General features: G+C 38.5%; 2 protein-coding genes across 2 annotated transcripts in view; one reads left to right on the forward strand and one right to left on the reverse strand.

Moving 5' to 3' along the window:
* The window catches only part of LOC134571246 (uncharacterized), a 516,374-nt gene that overhangs the window by 74,940 nt on the left and 420,735 nt on the right, over nucleotides 1-20,699 (forward strand). The gene's annotated exons all lie outside the window — the stretch shown is intronic.
* BRCA2 (BRCA2 DNA repair associated) overlaps nucleotides 1-20,699 on the reverse strand; it is a 53,858-nt gene that overhangs the window by 18,417 nt on the left and 14,742 nt on the right. Inside the window, exons 7-17 of the mRNA XM_063439115.1 lie at nucleotides 20,301-20,403; nucleotides 19,419-19,474; nucleotides 17,032-17,116; nucleotides 14,366-15,436; nucleotides 7,993-12,300; nucleotides 4,769-4,861; nucleotides 4,251-4,320; nucleotides 2,561-2,901; nucleotides 1,688-1,878; nucleotides 950-1,137; nucleotides 452-622 (exon numbers count right to left, since the gene is read on the reverse strand). Coding sequence (XP_063295185.1) covers nucleotides 452-622; nucleotides 950-1,137; nucleotides 1,688-1,878; nucleotides 2,561-2,901; nucleotides 4,251-4,320; nucleotides 4,769-4,861; nucleotides 7,993-12,300; nucleotides 14,366-15,436; nucleotides 17,032-17,116; nucleotides 19,419-19,474; nucleotides 20,301-20,403 — 6,677 coding nt within the window. The remainder of the gene's footprint in view (nucleotides 1-451; nucleotides 623-949; nucleotides 1,138-1,687; nucleotides 1,879-2,560; nucleotides 2,902-4,250; nucleotides 4,321-4,768; nucleotides 4,862-7,992; nucleotides 12,301-14,365; nucleotides 15,437-17,031; nucleotides 17,117-19,418; nucleotides 19,475-20,300; nucleotides 20,404-20,699) is intronic.

The following is a 20,699-nucleotide window of genomic DNA, read 5'->3' on the forward strand; positions in this document are numbered from 1 at the left end:
AGAGTTTTGTTTGCCTTCTGCTCCAATAACAAGTATAAAAATTATAGAACAATTGGTTATATGACCATTAACGTAACATTTTCAAAGTTGATGGTTTAAAAGTTGATGGTTGAGTACCGTGCACCCATTCTCTGCTCTTGAGTGGTTCCGGACTCTCGTGATATTGGTATGGGATAAGACACCCAACAGAACAGAATATAAAGGCTCTGGACTGGAGGCTTTATCTGGTTAGGGTGGGTTTTCCCTTTAGACGAGTTCAGACCCACTAAACAGTGGATCTGCTTAGAACTTCAAAAGGTAAGTACTTTTTGATTTCATTTACACACAGTTTTGGAATGAATTAAAAAATATTGAATCATGCCTCCCTGCCCCAATTTCCCTTTAATATTGAGATCAAACACCTAAAACCATAAAATGATGAAGCTATATTCATAAGGTCTCCTCCACTGACCTGTACTTAAGCTGTAAAAGCACTCTTTCTGGCGTAAGGCATCGACTAGCAAAACACTCTGGGAATTTAACTTCAAGAGACGCAAGTTTCCATACAATCCAGCGATAGTGATTATAAACCCAATCTGGAGAAATTAGTTTAGGATCCACACCAGGAGTATCACACAGTGCTCTACAGAAAATACATGGACACAGGTTAATTCGAACAAACCACAAACGTAGGAACATCTATTTTGTTGTAGTCTTGTAATCAACACACACACACAACTTATACTAAGAGCCAGCTGGAGAAACACTCATTTGTATAATAACAGTGTTTGGCAGTATTTTTTTCTTAAGGCAACAAAACCTGCACTTTTACATGACTCAAAGTCTGGGAGACAAAAAAGTTGATGCTCGTCGAAACCAGCTGCAGCATATTTCATGACTACATTTCGTATTTAACGTATAAGGAAAGGACATTTGGAAGGTTTTTTGTTTTTTTTCACTGGAATATTACCGGTAGAATTCCTCTTTGCCTGCCTTCAAATTATCGGTAAAAATCAGCCATCCTCCATCAGCTATCTGCACACCATTTTCAGACAGCAGACAATCTTTTGTGTAGTAATCCAAGCAGTTAAATTGAAACGATCCGGAGTTTTCACTTTTAATTTCAATACTTGTTTTTAAAAGTCCGAGCATGTATAACTAGAGAGAAATATATAAAAATTAATAGGATAACGATAAAGGACAGTCAGTGTCAGTGACACACGAGCCTTTAGGTGTGCTTAAAGATAAATTGTTTATGAACATATGTACACCCGTCATTCCTTCAAAAACTGACAGTGAAATTCCATTAAACACAAACACTACATTGAAAATATATTACAATTTAATAGATATACCCCTAAAGAAAGCATGCTTTTTTCTGTATGTTTTCTTTGAGGTAAAAAAAACAAAAAAAAAACGTACAAAAATCAGCAGACCTGTTGTCTGCAGCCTTTGCAAGCCCTCCTCTTTCAGTCTGCGCCGTGGAATACACCAATCAGAGGCTTCTTATTGAGAAGATTCTGTGCTGTAACCGCATGCTTACATGCATGCGGCTTTCCGATGTTTCCCAATGAGCTGTAGTCACTTTTGAATCTGCGCTTTTAGAAACTGTCAAACAAATCACAGATCCCTGAAGCACTTCAGGAGTCTGTCCTATACTGCTCCTAAGCAGTAAATTCACGTACAAAAAAAGGCTTAAAATGTATACCTGTTCTTTTGAATATGTAGCAGGGGGCTCCTTATTCACTGCAGATAGTAGTGGAATTCTGGCTGATGAGGAGGTTTTCTCAAGATATAGCAAACCTGGCTGTGGTTTAATTTTCTGCCTTTGTTTTTTCCGAATTCTCATTTCCTGCATGTCTCTGGCACAGCAAAGATTGGATACTAGATGCAACAAATCTTTTGGAAAGAAAATACATACGTCTAGTCAACATACACGGGTAACACCACTAGAACCCATACCAGATCAATAATATTGCACAAGTACCACTGAACATATGGTTAGACTTGAAGCTTACAGATCTCATTGCTCAACATATATTACATTCTGGATGGCACAAAGTTAACATGCAAAGAAAAATACATTTTAAAAAATGGTTGCTTCATGGACAATAAATAGCCATATTGAATAAACATGTCATGAGTGTATTCACTAAACAGCAAATTGTACCGAATTCACAACAAAATTACAAACATTTAGGAGAGAGTACCTGAGCTGGAACAATTTCCAATTTGGCTATAATACAGTTTGGTTATTTTAAGAGTTGCAATTTGTTTTTAAGATCACTGCAAGTTCTTGGTTTAGTGAATTAACATAAATGATGCTCAACTCCCTACTGTTTAGAAGTTAAAAACCTTCCCTTCTGCAGTCCCAGTAACACTTTTCCTTAGCTGTGACTGACACAGCCTACCTACACACTCCCTGAAAAGAATGTTAATTTCTTATATTCCAGGTCAATAAGTAGCGTGTGCTTACTTTACACGTTCTTCTCTATTGTTCTGTTGAATGCCTGCTAGTGCAAGACAGCCTTCCCTTATACTTTGTAGATGAAAAAAACAAAAAACAGTTATATGCCAATACCTGATTCATTATCTTGGTCTTCTGTAAGTGCTGAATTTGGTTTGAAATCATGTTCTTGGCGATCCAACATACTACGTGTGACTCTATGTGGATTGTTTCTCTGCGAATAACTGGATTGCGCCTCTGATGAAGGCTTTTGCTTCTTAAACGGAGGAACAAATGTGTTTAAAGCTCTTTTTGGCACATTATCAGCGAGGGAGCTGTTCGATTGACTTGTACATTCAGATGAACCAACGGCTGATTTAAATTGAGATCTTTGAAACAAAATATTCGATTTGGAATGAAATTGGCTTGGCTCAGTAAACTTGGGAACCAGGTTTTCTGGTCTTCCTTTCAGCACACTGCATTAAAAGGATAATTGTCATAAAACAAACACTTTGCAACAATAAGAGGTCCTAAAGGGTTTCTATAAGGAGACAAGTGCACACACAACACTTACAAGGTTTTCCACTAAACTCCGGATTGTCGCAAATAAATCCAAGTGGAAAAACTAGGTGATCTGGAAAGATCTCCAACTCAGCCGTAGTCTTGACTTGGCTATATTTGCCATTTGGATTTAATTCGTGAAAATTCAGAGTTTAGTGAATACCCCTGTAAGCACTTTAAATTGTCACTGCACATAGTATTTCTAGAACTGTAAATAAGCATACAATAAGATAACATGTCCTAATGAATAGCTGACAATTGACAGATAACAGCTTTCATACCGGTAATTACCAAGGGATGTACAATAAGTAAAACATTATCAATGAAAGTAGTATTGGACAGAACACAGTCTTAAAAGAGATTAGATTAAATTCCCTGCTTTTATAATAAACACAACTAAGGTTATATGTTCTCCAAATGGAAAAGCATACATATTGTCTTAAAATTTATTTAGGATTACAAATAAGAAAACCCTGGCAAAATTATTGGAACATTGAATTTAGCAGAGACATTTTGATTGTGAAATATATGAATCTGCTGTAGTAGATTCCTAACATTTAAAGGAACACCCCAGAGGGATTTTTTTAATCACTACTTATTTATGCATGTTGACATGGGGGTATATCAAAAACAGCTTGCAAAAGCTTCAGATTGACAGTCTCCGCAGGTGAAATGACCTATGAGATGCTTCTCACTGAGATTCTCAGCCCGGAACGCTGACTGATTTCCAAGGAAAGGGATAGCTGAAAAGGACACCGAATCCAGTGGAAGGCCAGAAACAGGAAGATGCAGGAGTCGGGGAACCCAAGATACAATGATCCCTGTGAACACGCGCATGCTCATTATGATTTAGATGAGGTAGTGGAAGTGCACTCTAGCAGAGCATGGCTGCCACTTCTGTTAGCTCAGTGGAACTAACTGAAGAGGAAGCAAACCTCCCCGGCCATTTTAATGACACACAGGGAGGAGTTTGTTAATTTATAAAAATGACTATTTCTCAGAAATTTGATAAAATAATTTTTTAATGGCACTTTGATTAAGTGCCATTAAAATGTGGTACTAATTACACCACACATAAAGCTTTAGCAAGCTGAAGTACCGTACTTCCTGGGTGTGAAGTGGTACTTTAACAAGTGCATCTGAGTTTTTCTCACTGTGCTAAGTAAGGCTACTGCTAACTTTTTTTGTTTGTTTAATTCCACTGGTTGGCTCACATAGCTAATTTACGACGACAGACAGTGAATAGGGTTTTTGAATTTTTTACCTTGTAGGGTTGCAGGTTGCTGGTTGCAAAGTTATGTTGTATAAACACTTCCTTCTATCCTTCATTGTACCTAAGAAGTATGTACAATAAAACACATTAAAAATACAAATGTTCACCGCAGTAGGGGGGGGGGGGGGGGGGGGGGGAGTGCACATTCCTATGGCCATTATATCTGAAATGTATCTGATTGTATAGTTAATTTTGAATATCTGAAAATGTGGACCAGATCTACTATTTTTAATTCACGCACACCCAATTTAACGTAAGCTTATTGCCGTTATGAAAAAGGTTCTGAAAAATATTATAATTATATTATCAGAATATTAAACAACAAAGCATACAGTGATATTTATAAATAACCTTCAAATAACATTGGATTTATCAATCTCGGCAGTATGAAAAGTTGAATATTTAAAAAAATGTCCAAGTTGTGCATTGTCTCTCAAATTAAGATCCATTATGAAAATAGTAAATCGTTTAAACTGTTAATATATCTGCACAACTCAGACAATATATACCATTTGGAGAGCTTGTCAAAGGTTGCAACTTGGGTTGATTCTCTGTGGCTCTGTCAAACTCTGGTAAAAGTTGTCTTTTGATTAGAGGTTCTCCTGTAAATGAATGATAGCTATGAAACCAGCAATCTAACATCAAATCACTTTCTAACAGAGTAACCATTCCAAGGATAAACCATTTTATGCCTCCTTATAAACAAGAGACACTGGAATCTGCATTGCTCTGTTAAAGTCTAAAAACTGAATACATATTTTACAAATACATTTCAAATTTTTTTTTAGAATCACAGAAAGAGAATATAAGATAATACAAAATTTTTGCAGCTTTTTGTATTGGTCAGAAAAGAAGATGAAGGAAAAAAAAAGCTTCCCTTTCATGCAATGATATTTAGTATAATTTTCAATCATAGACACTCCATAATGTAATATTTCATGTGCAGGTTAACCCATAGACATGTCTACAGATACAAACAACAAATCTGAATTCTTGGCACGTTACGGAAATATGCTTTAAAAGAGACACTATAATCACCATAAGAACTACAGCGTAATGGAACACTATAGGGTCATGAACACAAACATGTATTCTTTACCCTTTAGTGTTAAAAATACTATCTAGCCCCCTACTCCCCCTAAATATAATAACATCTTACCTTTACTCCAGTCTGCTGCTGGCTCTGCCCCTCATTTGCCTGACATCAGAAGTGATGATCTCAGCTAATCACAATGCTTTCCCATAAGAAAGCATTGGATTGGCTTAGACTGTCAAGGAGGCAGATAAAGGGCAGATCCAGCACAAGCAAAACACAGCACTGGCCAATCAGCATCTCCTCAAAGAGATACACTGAATCAAAGCATATCTATGAGTGTCTCCATGCAGAGGGTTAAGACACTGAATGCTCATGTGCAGCACGGCCCCAGGAAGCACCTATAGTAGCCGTCTGATGAGTGGCCAGTGGAGGTGTTCCTAGGCTGTAATGTAAACATTGCCTTTTATCTGAAAAAAAAGCATGATTATTATTATTATTATTATTTACATAGCGCCAGCAAATTCCGAAACGCTGTACAATGGGTACTGCGAAAAGCCTGAAAGGAATAATTATACTCACAGCCTAGGAAACCCTCTAGTGATCACTCCTCAGACGGCCCCTAGAGGTGCTTCCTGGGTCATTGCTGCACAGTAAGCAGCACTGACGTTCAGCATCTCAACCCTCTGCATGGAGACGCTGAACTTTCCCCATAGAGATGCATTAATTCAATGCATCTCTATAAGGAGATACGGATTGGCCAGGTTGGCATTTGGCTCCGCCTCGTCACGCCTCCTTGGCTGCGATCATCAGAATTGATAATCTAAGCTAATCCAATGCTCTCCTATAGGAAAACATTGTGATTGGCAGAGATTGTTTGTGTTCCTGACCCTATAATGTTCCTTTAAATCACACCACTACCCGAGATGGCCTGGAGTAGAACAATCTCCAAAACTGAAAAGATATGGAAAAAAATAATGCAGACTGAAATCATTTTAGAAGACAGGGGTAAATATGTATATACAGTTGCAAGAAAAAGTATGTGAACTATTTGGAATGATATGGATTTCTGCACAAATTGGTCATAAAATGTGATCTGATCATCAACTAAGTCACAACAATAGACAATCACAGTCTGCTTAAACTAATAACACACAAAGAATGAAATGTTGCCATGTTTTTATTGAACACACCATGTAAACATTCAAAGTGCAGGTTGAAATAGTATGTGAACCCCTAAACTAATGATATCTCCAAGAGCTAATTGGAGTGAAATGTCAGCCAACTGGAGTCCAATCAATGAGATGAGATTGGAGGTGTTGGTTACAGCTGCCCTGCCCTATAAAAAACACACACCAGTTCTGGGTTTGCTTTTCACCAGAAGCATTGCCTGATGTGAATGATGCCTCGCACAAAAGAGCTCTCAGAAGACCTACGATTAAGAATTGTTGACTTGCATAAAGCTGGAAAGGGTTATAAAAGTATCTCCAAAAGCCTTGCTGTTTATCAGTCCACGGTAAGACAAATTGTCTATAAATGGAGAAAGTTCAGCACTGCTGCTACTCTCCCTAGGAGTGGCCGTCCTGTAAAGATGACTGCAAGAGCACAGCGCAGACTGCTCAATGAGGTGAAGAAGAATCCTAGAGTGTCAGCTAAAGATTTACAAAAGTCACTGGCAAATGCTAACATCCCTGTAAGCGAATCTACAATACGTAAAACACTAAACAAGAATGGATTTCATGGGAGGATACCACAGAGGAAGCCACTGTTGTCCAAACAAAACATTGCTGCATGTTTACAGTTTGCACAAGAGCACCTGGATGTTCCACAGCAGTACTGGCAAAATATTCTGTGGACAGATGAAATCAAAGTTTAGTTGTTTGGAAGAAACACACAACACTATGTGTGGCGAAAAAGAGGCACCGCACACCAACATCAAAACCTCATCCCAATTGTGAAGTATGGTGGTGGGGGCATCATGGTTTGGGGCTGCTTTGCTGCGTCAGGGCCTGGACGGATTGCGATCATCGAAGGAAAAATGAATTCCCAAGTTTATCAAGACATTTTGCAGGAGAACTTAAGGCCATCTGTCTACCAGCTGAAGCTCATCAGAAGATGGGTGTTGCAACAGGACAATGACCCAAATCATAGAAGAAAATCAACAACAGAATGGCTTAAACAGAAGAAAATACGCCTTCTGAAGTGGCCCAGTCAGAGTCCTGACCTCAACCCGATTGAGATGCTGTGGCATGACCTCAAGAAAGCAATTCACACCAGACATCCCAAGAATATTGCTGAACTGAAACAGTTCTGTAAAGAGGAATGGTCAAGAATTACTCCTGACCGTTGTGCACGTCTGATCTGCAACTACAGGAAACGTTTGGTTGAAGTTATTGCTGCCAAAGGAGGTTCAACCAGTTATTAAATCCAAGGGTTCACATACTTTCTCCACCTGCACTGTGAATGTTTACATGGTGTTCAATAAAAACATGGCAACATTTCATTCTTTGTGTGTTATTAGTTTAAGCAGACTGTGATTGTTTATTGTTGTGACTTAGATGATGATCAGATCACATTTTATGACCAATTTGTGCAGAAATCCATATCATTCCAAAGAATTCACATACTTTTTCTTGCAACTGTATATATATATAAAAAAAATCTAATAAAATGAGAACATTTAAAAGAAAAATACATCACCTTTACCATGTTGCACCCCATCCTCTGATCGAAGTCTTTTCCCGCACCTCACAAGGGCAGCCTTATTGGAATTTGCAGAAAGATTATCTCCTTTTGGTCCTCCATCCATTAGATCATCATCGTCCATGAAAGCTTTGGCACTTTCAGCTGCCTCCAGTTCAAAATAATTTTCTGGTGTGTTTGAAGCAGAGAAATCCAAATCTGGTTTTGGGATACTATTAAACCGAGCGAAGGTTTTAGTAGTGTGAGAAGGTGTGGAGTGTCTTTCAAAGCTAGAGAGTGGGAAATGTCTTACTGAGGCTTCTGAACAATAAGATTTCCTGTTGGCAGATTCACCATGCATTAAGTTGGGTTTCTCATTTTGACAGTGGTTAAGATTATTATCCAATACCTCTGTTTCCTCATGATTGCTCAATAATGCAGTAGACACTTTCTCTTTAGTTGGGGCATGCTTTTGAATGAGTGTTTCTGTTACCATAGAATGCTCAAGATCATCAAATTCTTGTAACATCCCCTTAACTTTTTGCACTGCACTGTCAGATATCAATACTTTCTTCCCGCTTGCAGTGTTAAATCCAAATGGACTTTTAAAGGTGTTAACGTTAATTGAAGCTTTGTCTTTTGATGCTTGTACTTCCTCTTTTGCCAACTGTCCTTGTATATAGTTTTGGCGTTCTTTCTTAGTTATGGACTCAGTATCATTGCCATGAATAAGATTTTCTTTTGGTTGTTGGCGCGCTGCTGGTATATCAACTATTTCGTTAAACATTGCCCTGGCCTTCCTCAAAGAGTCCTCTGACAGCTGGACAGACCTACCACTAGCTGTACTGAAGGATACTGCCGTGGTCATAGGAACATTACCAGCAGCTGAACATGCATTTTGGAAATTATGATAAAGATTAGATTGGGTACTCTGATCTGACACAGCACTGAGCACTACTTCCGCTTCATGGTTTTTTATACTAGCTAATCTTGGCTTCACATTACTTTTATTATCTGGCAAAGAGGGATCATTGCTGTCAGAAAACATGAGCTTTGCTTTATGGTATGAATCGTGAGAAACTGACACAGTCTTTCCACTCACTGTACTGAATGGAAGAGAAGGAGCCCTACTAGACTGCGCTATTCCTTCATTTGTATTTGGAGGATTCATTTTTTGGGGACCCGAATCTTTCTTTTTCATAAGTGTTTCTCCACTCTGGTTTACCAAGTTGCTTTCATGATTAAGTGTTAAATCAATGCTGGACACATTATCTTTGGCCATTTCAGCTTCATCAGAAATATCACTAAACATGTTTCTAACCTTAAGTAATGATGCCTTATTTATATTTATTCCTTTGCCTTTCCCAGTGGTAAACCCAATAGGAAATACTGTTGAACTTTTATGAGTCAAATTATCATTCTTAGTTCCATTCTCAGTGAACGATAAAATGTTAACGTTTTGAAAACCCTCTGCATTTTGGTCTCTACTTTTCAGATGTCTTCTTGCTGGAACATCTTCAAGATCTAAAATTTCAGACACATTTTTTTCATCGGATTCGATTGTTTCCTTCCCAAGCGGGCCACAGGTTTTAACCTTCAAGTCTTTCGTCTGATGTTCTTGGCTGTCACACTGCTTTGAGGTTTCATTTTCATCGCCAAGCTGGTTTTCATTTTCAAACAGGTTGCGAACTTTAGCTAATGACTCCTCAGAAATGGAGACTTTTTTGCCACCTGCAGTGCAGAAGCCAGTTATAAAATCTTTACTGCCACTTGCTATGGCAAGGCAATTTCCTTGCCCTTTTGCAATTGGAAACGGTTTGGCTCCAACATGCATCTCTTGCACAGATTTGTCTTTGCTTTTTAGGACCTCAAACGTATCTGAATTATCATCTGCAAACAAATGTTTAACTTTTTCAAGTGAAGATTGAGAAAACTTTATATTTTTTCCACTGGCAGTTTGAAAACCCCGGTCATGTCCAACATAGAGACTCTGTAATTTCTTATCTTTCTCAAAAGTTTCATTTTGTATTGGGGTTTTTCCATCAAATTTTGTAGGATTCACACTCACATTTACACATTTTTCAGCCTTAATGTTTGTGGACTGAATGCGCTCCTCTCCACTAGAGTTACTTATGTGAACACTGTTCGCTACACTGACATTTGCTTTCAAACCATCTGTAACCAGTTGCGTAGTAGCACTAAAATTTGGCAAAATTTCCATGTCACCCCCATTTACTTCAGATGCTAAGTGGACACTGTTTACATCAGGCAGGTCCTTGGAAACTGAAGAAACATGCACTGTGGGGTCACATAAATCTGTGGATTCAAGGTCACTAAACATCTTAGCAGCTTTGAGCAAAGCCTCATTATCTACATTAATAGCTTTACCACTGGCCAAACTGAACCCTCCACAGGAAGTGTCCTGCTTAAAAAGCAATGTTGGTCCTGAAGGCTGTAAATTACTTTTTTCAAAAAAGTTTTTGTCATGAGAGGCAACATCTAAGCTACTTCTAATACCAGCTCCAGGGTCCACACTGTCCTCTCCAGCTGCAAAGCTATCATTAAAGTCCACATCTTTCCAAACATCATAGTTGTTTAGATTCTGAGATGTTCCTATGCTGTCATTTAAACTTGATCTGTTTTCAAGGTTTGTTTTCACAGGTTTTATTTTCTTAAATTGTGTGAACTCGTACTGACTATCGGCACTTTCTAGAATAGAAGAAAGTTCACAGACCTCAGCTTTCTGGCTTTCAGTCAGGACATTGGGAATGCGAGCAGGTGAATATTTTGTGAGTTTACTTGTTCCCTCACCCATAATGTGATCTGGATTCAAAAAGAGAGATTTCCTTGCCTTTTTGACCGGCTGACTACAATGCAGTTTTTCATGTTCAACCATGTTTTCATCTGATTTAATAGATATGAAAGGATATGGCTTGCTTGAGCCAAAGGCACTTACAGTTTTGTCTTCCGTACCTTCTGCATTCTGCGGACGTTTTATTTTCTCAGAGGATATAATTTTGCTGCACAAAGAATCATATGTGTTTATGCAGCATGTAGCTTTAGATGTATTCAAGCTAATGTTTGATGCTGGCTTAGAGAACAGATCAAATTGATTTATTTTTCCTCCTTTAATTCGCTCAGGCGTTTCACTGCTATCATCTTCAATATCACTAAAAAGGAGTCTACCTTTACAAAACAAGCTATCAGAAAGTTTTATGTCCTTATCAGATGCGGTTTTGAATCCTTTAAAGTTTACCACTGAAGCAGGAACATCCACACTGGTTTTCATCTCCAAAGAGACCGTCTTCCTTTCAGTTTTGTGTGGAATGTCAGTCACCAGACATTGGGCCTCAATTTCTTTAAACAAGGTCTCTGCTTTCATGAGGTTCTTCTCTGAAATGTGGATTTTTCTATTTGATGCGGTTTTAAAGCCTTCAAATTCCTTTTTCAGACCATCTGTGCTAGTGCTAAGGCTGGGTACTTTATTAAATGCTGAAGATGTTTGCATGGCACTTTGGACTTCATTAATTGATATAGAATGTTCACATGAGGTATCTGATGGCAGGAGGACGCTAATATTTCTATTTTGATTACTATCTTCAGATGTACAAATCTGAACATTATTATGCTTGTGTGTAGCATTCTGAAACTCATCTACTGGACTGCAGTTTGGCTTCAAGACATTTAAAGAGGAATTCTTAAAACTGCAATCTAGTACACATTTATTTCCTGAATTGTCCGTGCTGGTGGACTTGCTCTCCAGGACAGCAGAGGGAAACATATTTATATCTTCATTTTCCCTATGTGGCAATACTTGTCTTTGCTGATTAGAGGAAATGGTCCTTTCGCTTGGCAGTGATGCAGACACTTTTTCAGTACTTGCGTTGTGAACCTCACTACAAATAACATTGCAAAGCCCATTGGAATGTACTTTATCTTGCTGGCTTTGTCTGCAGGTTAAAAAAGAATCATTTTGTATGCCATCGCTCGGTAATATAACCTTATTTTCCTCTGGGCCCTGAATTCCACGCTGATGGAGGAGTGTTTCAGCAAGTAGATGTTTTTCAGCAAGCAGTTCAGCTGTGGCTAACACCTTCCTTCTTATATTAGATGAAGATGGGTCTCTTGTTTCGAAATCATTATGGTTTGCCTGCATACGATACGAAGAATCAGAAATATATGATTCTCCATTCATTCCTTTCATGCTTGGGAGATTTCTTTCATTTTCTTGTAAGCTTTCAGGATCATTTCTCAAATTCCGGTCTTCATGCAAAGATTTGTCTTGTTTATGGTCACATTCACCATTTTTATTTTGCAACTCCAATTCTGCTGAGGAAAGAAAAGCACAATAAAACACAAATTACATGTAGGATAGATTACGCACATTGCAATAGATACGAGTATTTAAAATGAGCTAAACTGTGCTAAAAGTCCAAAAACTATTTAAAAAGGTATTTGTCGGGATATTCAGAGTTTATTTCATTGAAAAACACAACATTATAATAGACAAAACTTTAATAAAAATTAGAAGTTATAAAGTATTTTGTTTTGGTTTTTACAAGGGTGTCTTCTCTGACAAACTTCATCCCCTGGTTCAGTAAATCAAAATCACTAGCATGGTTATTTACTAAAAGTGAGAGTATCCTGACTTTAATTTGACATTCACTTTCAATACATATAACAATCGTCTGGTGAACGTCTCTCTTACTAATCCTGTCTCCTAATTGTCACCATAGAGGTCTATTATTATTATGAGGGCCCTGCTCAATGAGCTTACATGTTGGGGTATAGTGACACAAAGGGTATAAGTAAGGGTAATTAAATAGGTTGCTAGAAAAGTAATCACGGAGAGCTCAGTAGGTTATTTTTGACAGTTGTAGGAGAGGAGTCATTGGGGGGGATGAAAATCCACTATTGGAATCAAAGAGAAAACCCAGGCAGTGAACCTGCGAGGTAGCGGTGATGGTGACACCGTTGACTTGAAGGGAGACAGACACGGGAGTAGTAACACTTGAGGTAGGAAAGACCAGAAGTTCTGTTTTGGACAGGTTGAGTTTAAGGAAGTGAGCAGCCATCCAGTTGGAAATTGCAGAGAGGCAGTCAGAGACACAAGTCAAGATGGGTGGAGAGAGATTAGGAAAGGACAAGTAGATTTGCATGTCATCTGCATATAAATGATAAACAATAAAAGATGAATAAAAGATCCCTAAAAATGTAAATGGTGCTACATTCACCTCTGTGGGCCACACCGCCACAAAAAAACAGTGATACAGAGAATATGTAAAATTGGTGAGAGCACTCAGAATAAAACAACTTTACCCAATCTTGGTCTGTCAATCTAAAATGTTAAAACAAAAAGAAAGACATAGGGTAATATTGTTAACATAAAATATTTGTGCAGTAAGTAATGGTCTTACTCACATATCCAGAGCCACTTAAAAGTTGGCTCAAACTTCAGGCTTGTAAGCAGTGGAAATCAGGACTTTCTATTGGAACCTCCGAGATTTTTGCAGCTGATACCTTCAATTTCATTTAGAACGCCAAAAAAATGAAAGTGGCAACGAAAACAAATTTTATTTATATAAATAAAATAAAGCTGGAAACAATTCGGTAAATAAAGTCCCATAAAAGTGAAAACAGTCCTGTCTCTGGAGAGATTACTATCTTCAGATGTACAAATCTGAACATTATTATGCTTGTGTGTAGCATTCTGAAACTCAATGAAATTGAAGGTATCAGCTGCAAAAATCTCGGAGGTTCCAATAGAAAGTCCTGATTTCCACTGCTTACAAGCCTGAAGTTTGAGCCAACTTTTAAGTGGCTCTGGATATGTGAGTAAGACCATTACTTACTGCACAAATATTTTATGTTAACAATATTACCCTATGTCTTTCTTTTTGTTTTAACATTTTAGATTGACAGACCAAGTTTGGGTAAAGTTGTTTTATTCTGAGTGCTCTCACCAATTTTACATATTCTCTGCATATAAATGATAATGGAAGCCAAAGGAGCTGATGAGTTTACCAAGGGAGGCAGTATAAATAGAGAACAGCAGGGGACCAAGGACAGAACCTTGGGGGACACCAACAGAGAGCGGTTGGGGAGACGAGGCAGAGCCAGAGAAAGAAACACTGAAAGAGCACTGGGAGAGGTAGGAGGAGCACCAGGAGAGAGCAGTATCTCTATGCAGACAACAGATTTAATAGATGTGGAAGGGACCATAATTTTCTAAAATATATTATACTCTAATATAATATTATAAATATTTTTTTATGTCTCGATTTTTATTTAAAGTAAACCTGTGTGCATCACAACAGGTACACTTTGAATTCACAGACTCCATAGTGTTAATGTTCCCTTGTGTTTATTTCAGTGATATAGTGGTGTCTACCTTTGCTTTGTGAATGCAATTCCTCATTGGCACATGAATGGTTATTTGATGACAACAGGGGGACGTCGTTTTTATTTCTTCTGACTGACTGGCCGTGTGCACCAGTTACACAATACAAAAACTTTGTTTGCCTTTTCAAAGCAGAAAAAACGCCATTTGGATTTGTTTCTGGAGCGATAACACAAGGACCTTCTTCCCAATGTCCACTGATAGATCTTTCCATCGATGTAGACTGAGCGACGCGTGTTTGATTTATTGAAGAAAGTGTGAATTGTGTCCCACTGCCGCCATTGTTTTCATGGATTACCTCCCCAAGTTTTAATTCAGGTTTATGGTGTTGCAATGTGGAAGATTGGTTGAGTAAATTCACATAAGAGTTCTTTGTAACCGTAACTTTTTTTCCTGACAATGTGTTGGTATACTCCACAGTTAAAATATCTGACACAATTCTGCTGGACCTACAAACACTTGTGTTCACTGTCTCAGTTAGATCTTGAACATTTTTTAAATCATTACAGTCCTTCGTTTCTTGTCCTTGTGGTAAACCTTGAAACTTGGTAACTATGGAATTAGTAAGATTATCCGTGGGCAAAGGGAAGTTCTCCAGCTGACTTGCATTAAGCTCACACAAGTTTAGTTGAGACCATTCATAGACAGATAATGTTTCTTTGTGAAGGTTAGTGAGGGTTTTACAACAGACATCATTTTTATGGTCTTGTTGTAAGTTGCTAGCATGAGTGTCCTTGTCCAAATCAACATGTTTTTCCAAATTACTTAAAATATTTTCTTTCTGTGTTGAAGAATTTTGAGGTATAGCAAACTCTTTCTTGGCACAAGCTTTTCTTCTAATTCGATCACTTCTCATTTTTCTCTTACTGTCATTCCTTTCATTGGTAAAAAATATTGAAAGGACATCCTCCATTCCCTCAAGTACATTTTCAACCGTATGGCAAACCTCTTTATCCTTCATGGTATTGGCCACAGTTTGCTTCCAAGGTACTTTCTGAACACTGCCTAGAGTTTCAGTGCTGTCACTTTGTTTCTTAAATGTACTGCACATTACTTGTAATGCTGCAATAGAGAAAAACATTATTTAATAACACAAATTAAGGAACACAAGATAAATGTTTATATACACTTCCTAAAATTTACTAGTTTAACCCCTTAAGGACACATGACATGTGTGAGATGTCATGATTCCCTTTTATTCCAGAAGTTTGGTCCTTAAGGGGTTAAAGAAATATTCTAATTAGGAATTCTATTAAAGGGACACTGTAGGCACCCAGACCACTTCAGCTAATTGAAGTGGTCTGGGTGCTGTGTCCCTTTTGCACTTAGTTTACACTTCGTTGTTCCAGAGAACTGCAATGTTTACATTGCAGCTCTAAGTCTGCCCTCTGTTGCTGTCTAACAGACAGCCACTAGAGGGCTTTCAGAATCCAAACCAACCTTTGATCTGACGCTGGACGTTCTAACGGACCTCCAGCGTCAGATTATCCCATTATGAAAGCATTGAATAACCCCTTCAGCCCTGCAGGAGGGAAGGAAAGGGGGGAACTAATATCCCTATACTGCCAGGAAAACAGGTTTGTTTTCCTGGCACTATAGGATCCCTTTAAGCACTCTAATGGCATGTTTTTGCTACACATGGAAGAAAGAGGGTTGATGATATATCAGGTAATGTATACACGTAGCAGCAGTGTCCTTTAATATATAGCGATGCCTGGTAGCTATACAAATGTCAGATGCTACAATGATCTTAAAGCACAAATGTCACCACATTTTCCCTTATTTTTTACAAGTTTAATTGAATTGGAAAAAAAAAGTTCATTACATTTAATTAAACTTGATATTCGTTTTAGTTAAGTTGAGCAGTAGAGTTTAACGTGGCTGCTCAGCCAAATTAAAAAGTGGGGGGGAAAAATCATTAAAGCTTCATTAACAGTTAAAACATTTTATGACAGTTGTTTGTTTCCCTGGCACTATAGTGGTCCTTTAAAGAAAATACTCGTTTTCCTGGCACTATAATGCCCTGAGGGTGCCCCCACCCTCAGGGCCCCCCTCCCGCCGGGCTCTAGGGTGTGGAAGGGGTTAAATTTACCTCTTTCTCCAGCGACGGGCGGGGGATTCTCCTCCTCCTTCTCGTCGTCATTGGCTGAATGCGCATGCGCGGCAAAATCACAGTGAGAAGCGCCTCTAGCGGCTGTCAATGAGGCAGCCACTAGAGGCTGGATTAACCCATTTGTAAACATAGCAGTTTCTCTGAAACTGCTATGTTTATAGAAAAAAGGGTTAATCCTAGCTGGACCTGGCACCCAGACCACTTCATTAAGCTGAAGTGGTTGGGTGCCTATAGTGGTCCTTTAATAATATGTGGTATTTTACCCATACACAGACACTGAATTCACGAAATTACAGAATTTCCTTATACATTCCAAAAGCAGGTTATTTGAGTACATTTTTAGAATTTCCGTTTTTACTTTTAATATTTATACGGTTAGAACTGTCATTTCCTTTGTGTTCCCACTTCTTAACATTTTCTTTATCCAAGGGTACTTTTACAATTCCTTTACTAAATTGTACTTAATTGCAATATGAATTGGATCGGCATTACCAGTTTGTAATACAAATTAAATAAAAATACAGAATTTGTAAGATCATTTTACCTTTTTCATCCTGAGTTTCACATAGTGCAGGTAACAATTTTTTCTCAACTCCATTGTCACGCTTGGAGAATAGACTCTGAACAATCTATTAACAAATGATATGAAATAAATATTAGAGGAAAAAAAACTATTAATAAACAGATTGATTTACTCGGTCCATGCCCATTCTATGACAAATTAGAAGCCCCCCAGCTGCACTCTACCCAATAGGCGTGCGCACGGGGTGTGCCGGGTGTGCCTGGGCACACCCTAATCACACCTCCGTGCTGCACTGCCTCTGGGCAGACTGACATGTCGGGTCCTCGAACCGACACAGGAGGGGGCCCGGCGGCTTGCCCACAATGCCGCCGGGTGCGAGGCCCCTCCTGTCAGTCTGCCCTGACAGAGATCCAGCCTCAGTCTGCAGCTCCGCCGGGAGTGAGCTGCAGACTGAGGTGTCTCGCGATCTCCAGCCTGTAAGAGCGTTGCCACGCTCCTCCACTCACCCACACCCCCCTGTTACTGCCCCTCTACCCCCTAACCCCTGTCACTACCCCTAACCCCTTACACTGCCCCTCTACCCCAACCCCTGTCACTAACCATCTACCCCTGCGACCTCCTGTCACTGCCCCTCTACCCCCTTACCCCCTGTCGCTGCCCCTCCACCCCCCTACCCCCTGTCACTGCCCCTCCACCCCCCTACCCCCTGGCACCCACACAGTGCACCCCTCACAATCATACACACTGTACCCCACACACATTGCATCCCTCACAATCACACACACTGTACCCCTCACAATTACACACACTGTACCCCTCACAATTACACACACTGTACCCCTCACAATTACACACACTGTACCCCTTACAATCATACACACTGCACCCTTCACAATCATACACACTGCACCCTTCACAATCATACACACTGCACCCTTCACAATCATACACACTGCACCCTTCACAATTACAACACACTGTACCTTTCACAATTACACACACACACTGTACCCCTCGCAATCACACAGACTGCACCCCTTACACGCTGCACTGCTCACAATCACACACACTGCACCTATGTATATTTGTATTTGTGTGTATGCATGTATGTATATATATATATGTGTGTGGATGTGTATATAAAAATACATATACACGCGGCGTGTGTTTGTGCTTTAGGGTGCACACCCTAATGCAACAGGCTGCGCACGCCTATGCTCTACCCCCTTCATGGCATACAATATGCAAAAGAAAACATGGGCCTTTTATTAAAAGTGAATTTCACAGGCCTTGTTTGTCCTACTACTTCAATGACCCCAGATTTGTATTTGGCCATGCCCTAAGTACTGCAATACCCCACATGCATACCTTTACCTTTAGAGACACGCTCTACTGTAATTTTGTCATGCCTCTTTTGCTTGTTTTACAGATAAGTCATGTGTTACCATAACGATCAGCTTCACAGATTACAGCTATTTCTAACCCTAACCTTGTCTAATCCTAGTTAACCCTTTATAACCTTAACTAGCACTAACAGTGTGTTGTTTAGGAGATTATCCCCCAGGCTGAGGGATCACTGTGAAACAGTGATCATGTTGCCAAGTCACAAGTCAGGCAATTACTGTGACCGTCGAGTGATTATTACTCTAGCACAAACTGGCAGCTAATGGAACTATCGCTAGCTGCCTCATTAGTGAGACAATATTCTAGTACAGAACGATCTTGGCACATACTGAACAACATGGGCTGATAAGTGCTGGAGTAGTCTGACAGCTTGTTACAGCAATCCAGTACAGAGGTGCAGTCTCTGCATACATATTTTAAGATGTCTCAAGTGTGAGGAATCCAGAAATAGCAAGGGGTACTGGCCGCAATTGGAGTGCACTGGGTGTCGCTGCAGCCCTCCATGCTAACATACAGCAGAGGGCGGCACAGCAATCACTTTGGCACACTGGGAAAAAGATTTCAATGTCACAGACAGCCCACGGAGGGGTATTTCAGGACTGCCTCACTTGTGTAAGTTTTATTTAAAGGAACACATTGATTTTTTTTTACAATTTAGTAGATCTATCTCCAAAGAAAACAAACATGTAATTTTTCTGCATTTTTTTTTTTTTTTTTTTTTTAAAGTTATATCAAAAACCAGCTCGCAAAGCTGTAGATCTGCACTATTATAAACGGTCATGAAAATGACAGATTCCAGACACATAAAGAACGTGTGGAGTATTCCTTAAAAGGCACTTTTCACCAATAACTTTCAATGCAAGTCTGAGGTCACTAAAAGTTTAATGATTAAACACTATATGAACTTTACTATATTGGTCATTATGTACAGATTTACACATAAGGAAATTAATCAATTCAACAATAGATGTTCTGTCCTTGTATTATAAAAAGAAAACACTCACCACAGCAGTTTTACTATCATACATCTTTGATCTAGTGACTTCTTCATTATCCTTGGCTACAAATAAAAAAAAAAAAAGAAATATTCAGGTATCGTTAAAAGCTTCACAATATTATTTAAGTTTTATATAATATATAATTATATATAATATTATAATTATATAAGTTTTTTTCACGTCAACCTAGTTTTTTTTTTTATTATCTACAAGGATTTGGAAATTTATATAATAGCAAAACATTTTCATATGATAAAAGTGTCACTATAATTCAATTTTTATTTTATTATTGCTTTATTGACAGCTGCAAAAGTCCAAATAATAATGCATCTGAGGCAGTGTAAAACAGACATGTGGAACAAAAAATAGCTTATTTTCTGCAAACCAACATGCCAGACATCCCAAGTAAATGCAGTAAAAATTATTATCACATCATTACTCTGTGTGTCTCCTGTATTTCTGAGTTTTACACATCATTTGAATTGTGTTTTTTTTATTATTTTGAGGTACCTGTCTGTTGTTTTTTTTTTTATGATAATAGCTGGCTGGAACATTTATTATATTATTGCATCTGCTGTGAAAAAGTTAAATAGATCTAAACATCTATATTGATGAAACATAAGTTTAAAAAAACAAAACAAAACAAAAAAACAACTCTGAGGCTCCAGCTAGTGTTCTGATGTAGACGGCTCAATCATTGTAATAGGTTTCCATGGATCTTCACACAGACAGAATGCTACCCATGCATCAATGGGAGAATGTATATACACTAATCTGGATATACCCTAGGTCTTGGTTCATTAAGCAAGTCAGAGATGTCAAAGGCAACCAGAATGAGAATTTCCACAAAGCAATACACCAAACCTTTTATTCGTTATGTCTACTTACTAATTATCACGGTGGGAGACGGTGGTGTGGCCAATGAGCTGGACCATGACATTTCTGGATCAACTTCTGCACCAAGGCTTTCAGATATGCATACTGAGTGGCTCTAAAGGAAATGGAAAAAAAAAGTCTATCAAGGCAGCTGAAACAGATATATAACGATATAGAGGATTCTATACATTCTAAAAAATCATAACAACATTGGTGTTTATTCTCTGAACACAGAATCAAAGTGAATTAAAAACCAAACTATAAAATGAGCGCAAAACAGATTTAGAAAAACAACTCCGAATTGCATTAATGTCAGTACCAGCTTTATTAAAACAAGTGGAGCTATATTCCAATGTATCTAACTATAAAATAAGCATCAATAAATCAACAGTAATGCCCATAAAAATACAC

This window comes from Pelobates fuscus, chromosome 1 (assembly GCF_036172605.1).
Source record: "Pelobates fuscus isolate aPelFus1 chromosome 1, aPelFus1.pri, whole genome shotgun sequence".
Lineage (NCBI taxonomy): Eukaryota > Metazoa > Chordata > Amphibia > Anura > Pelobatidae > Pelobates > Pelobates fuscus.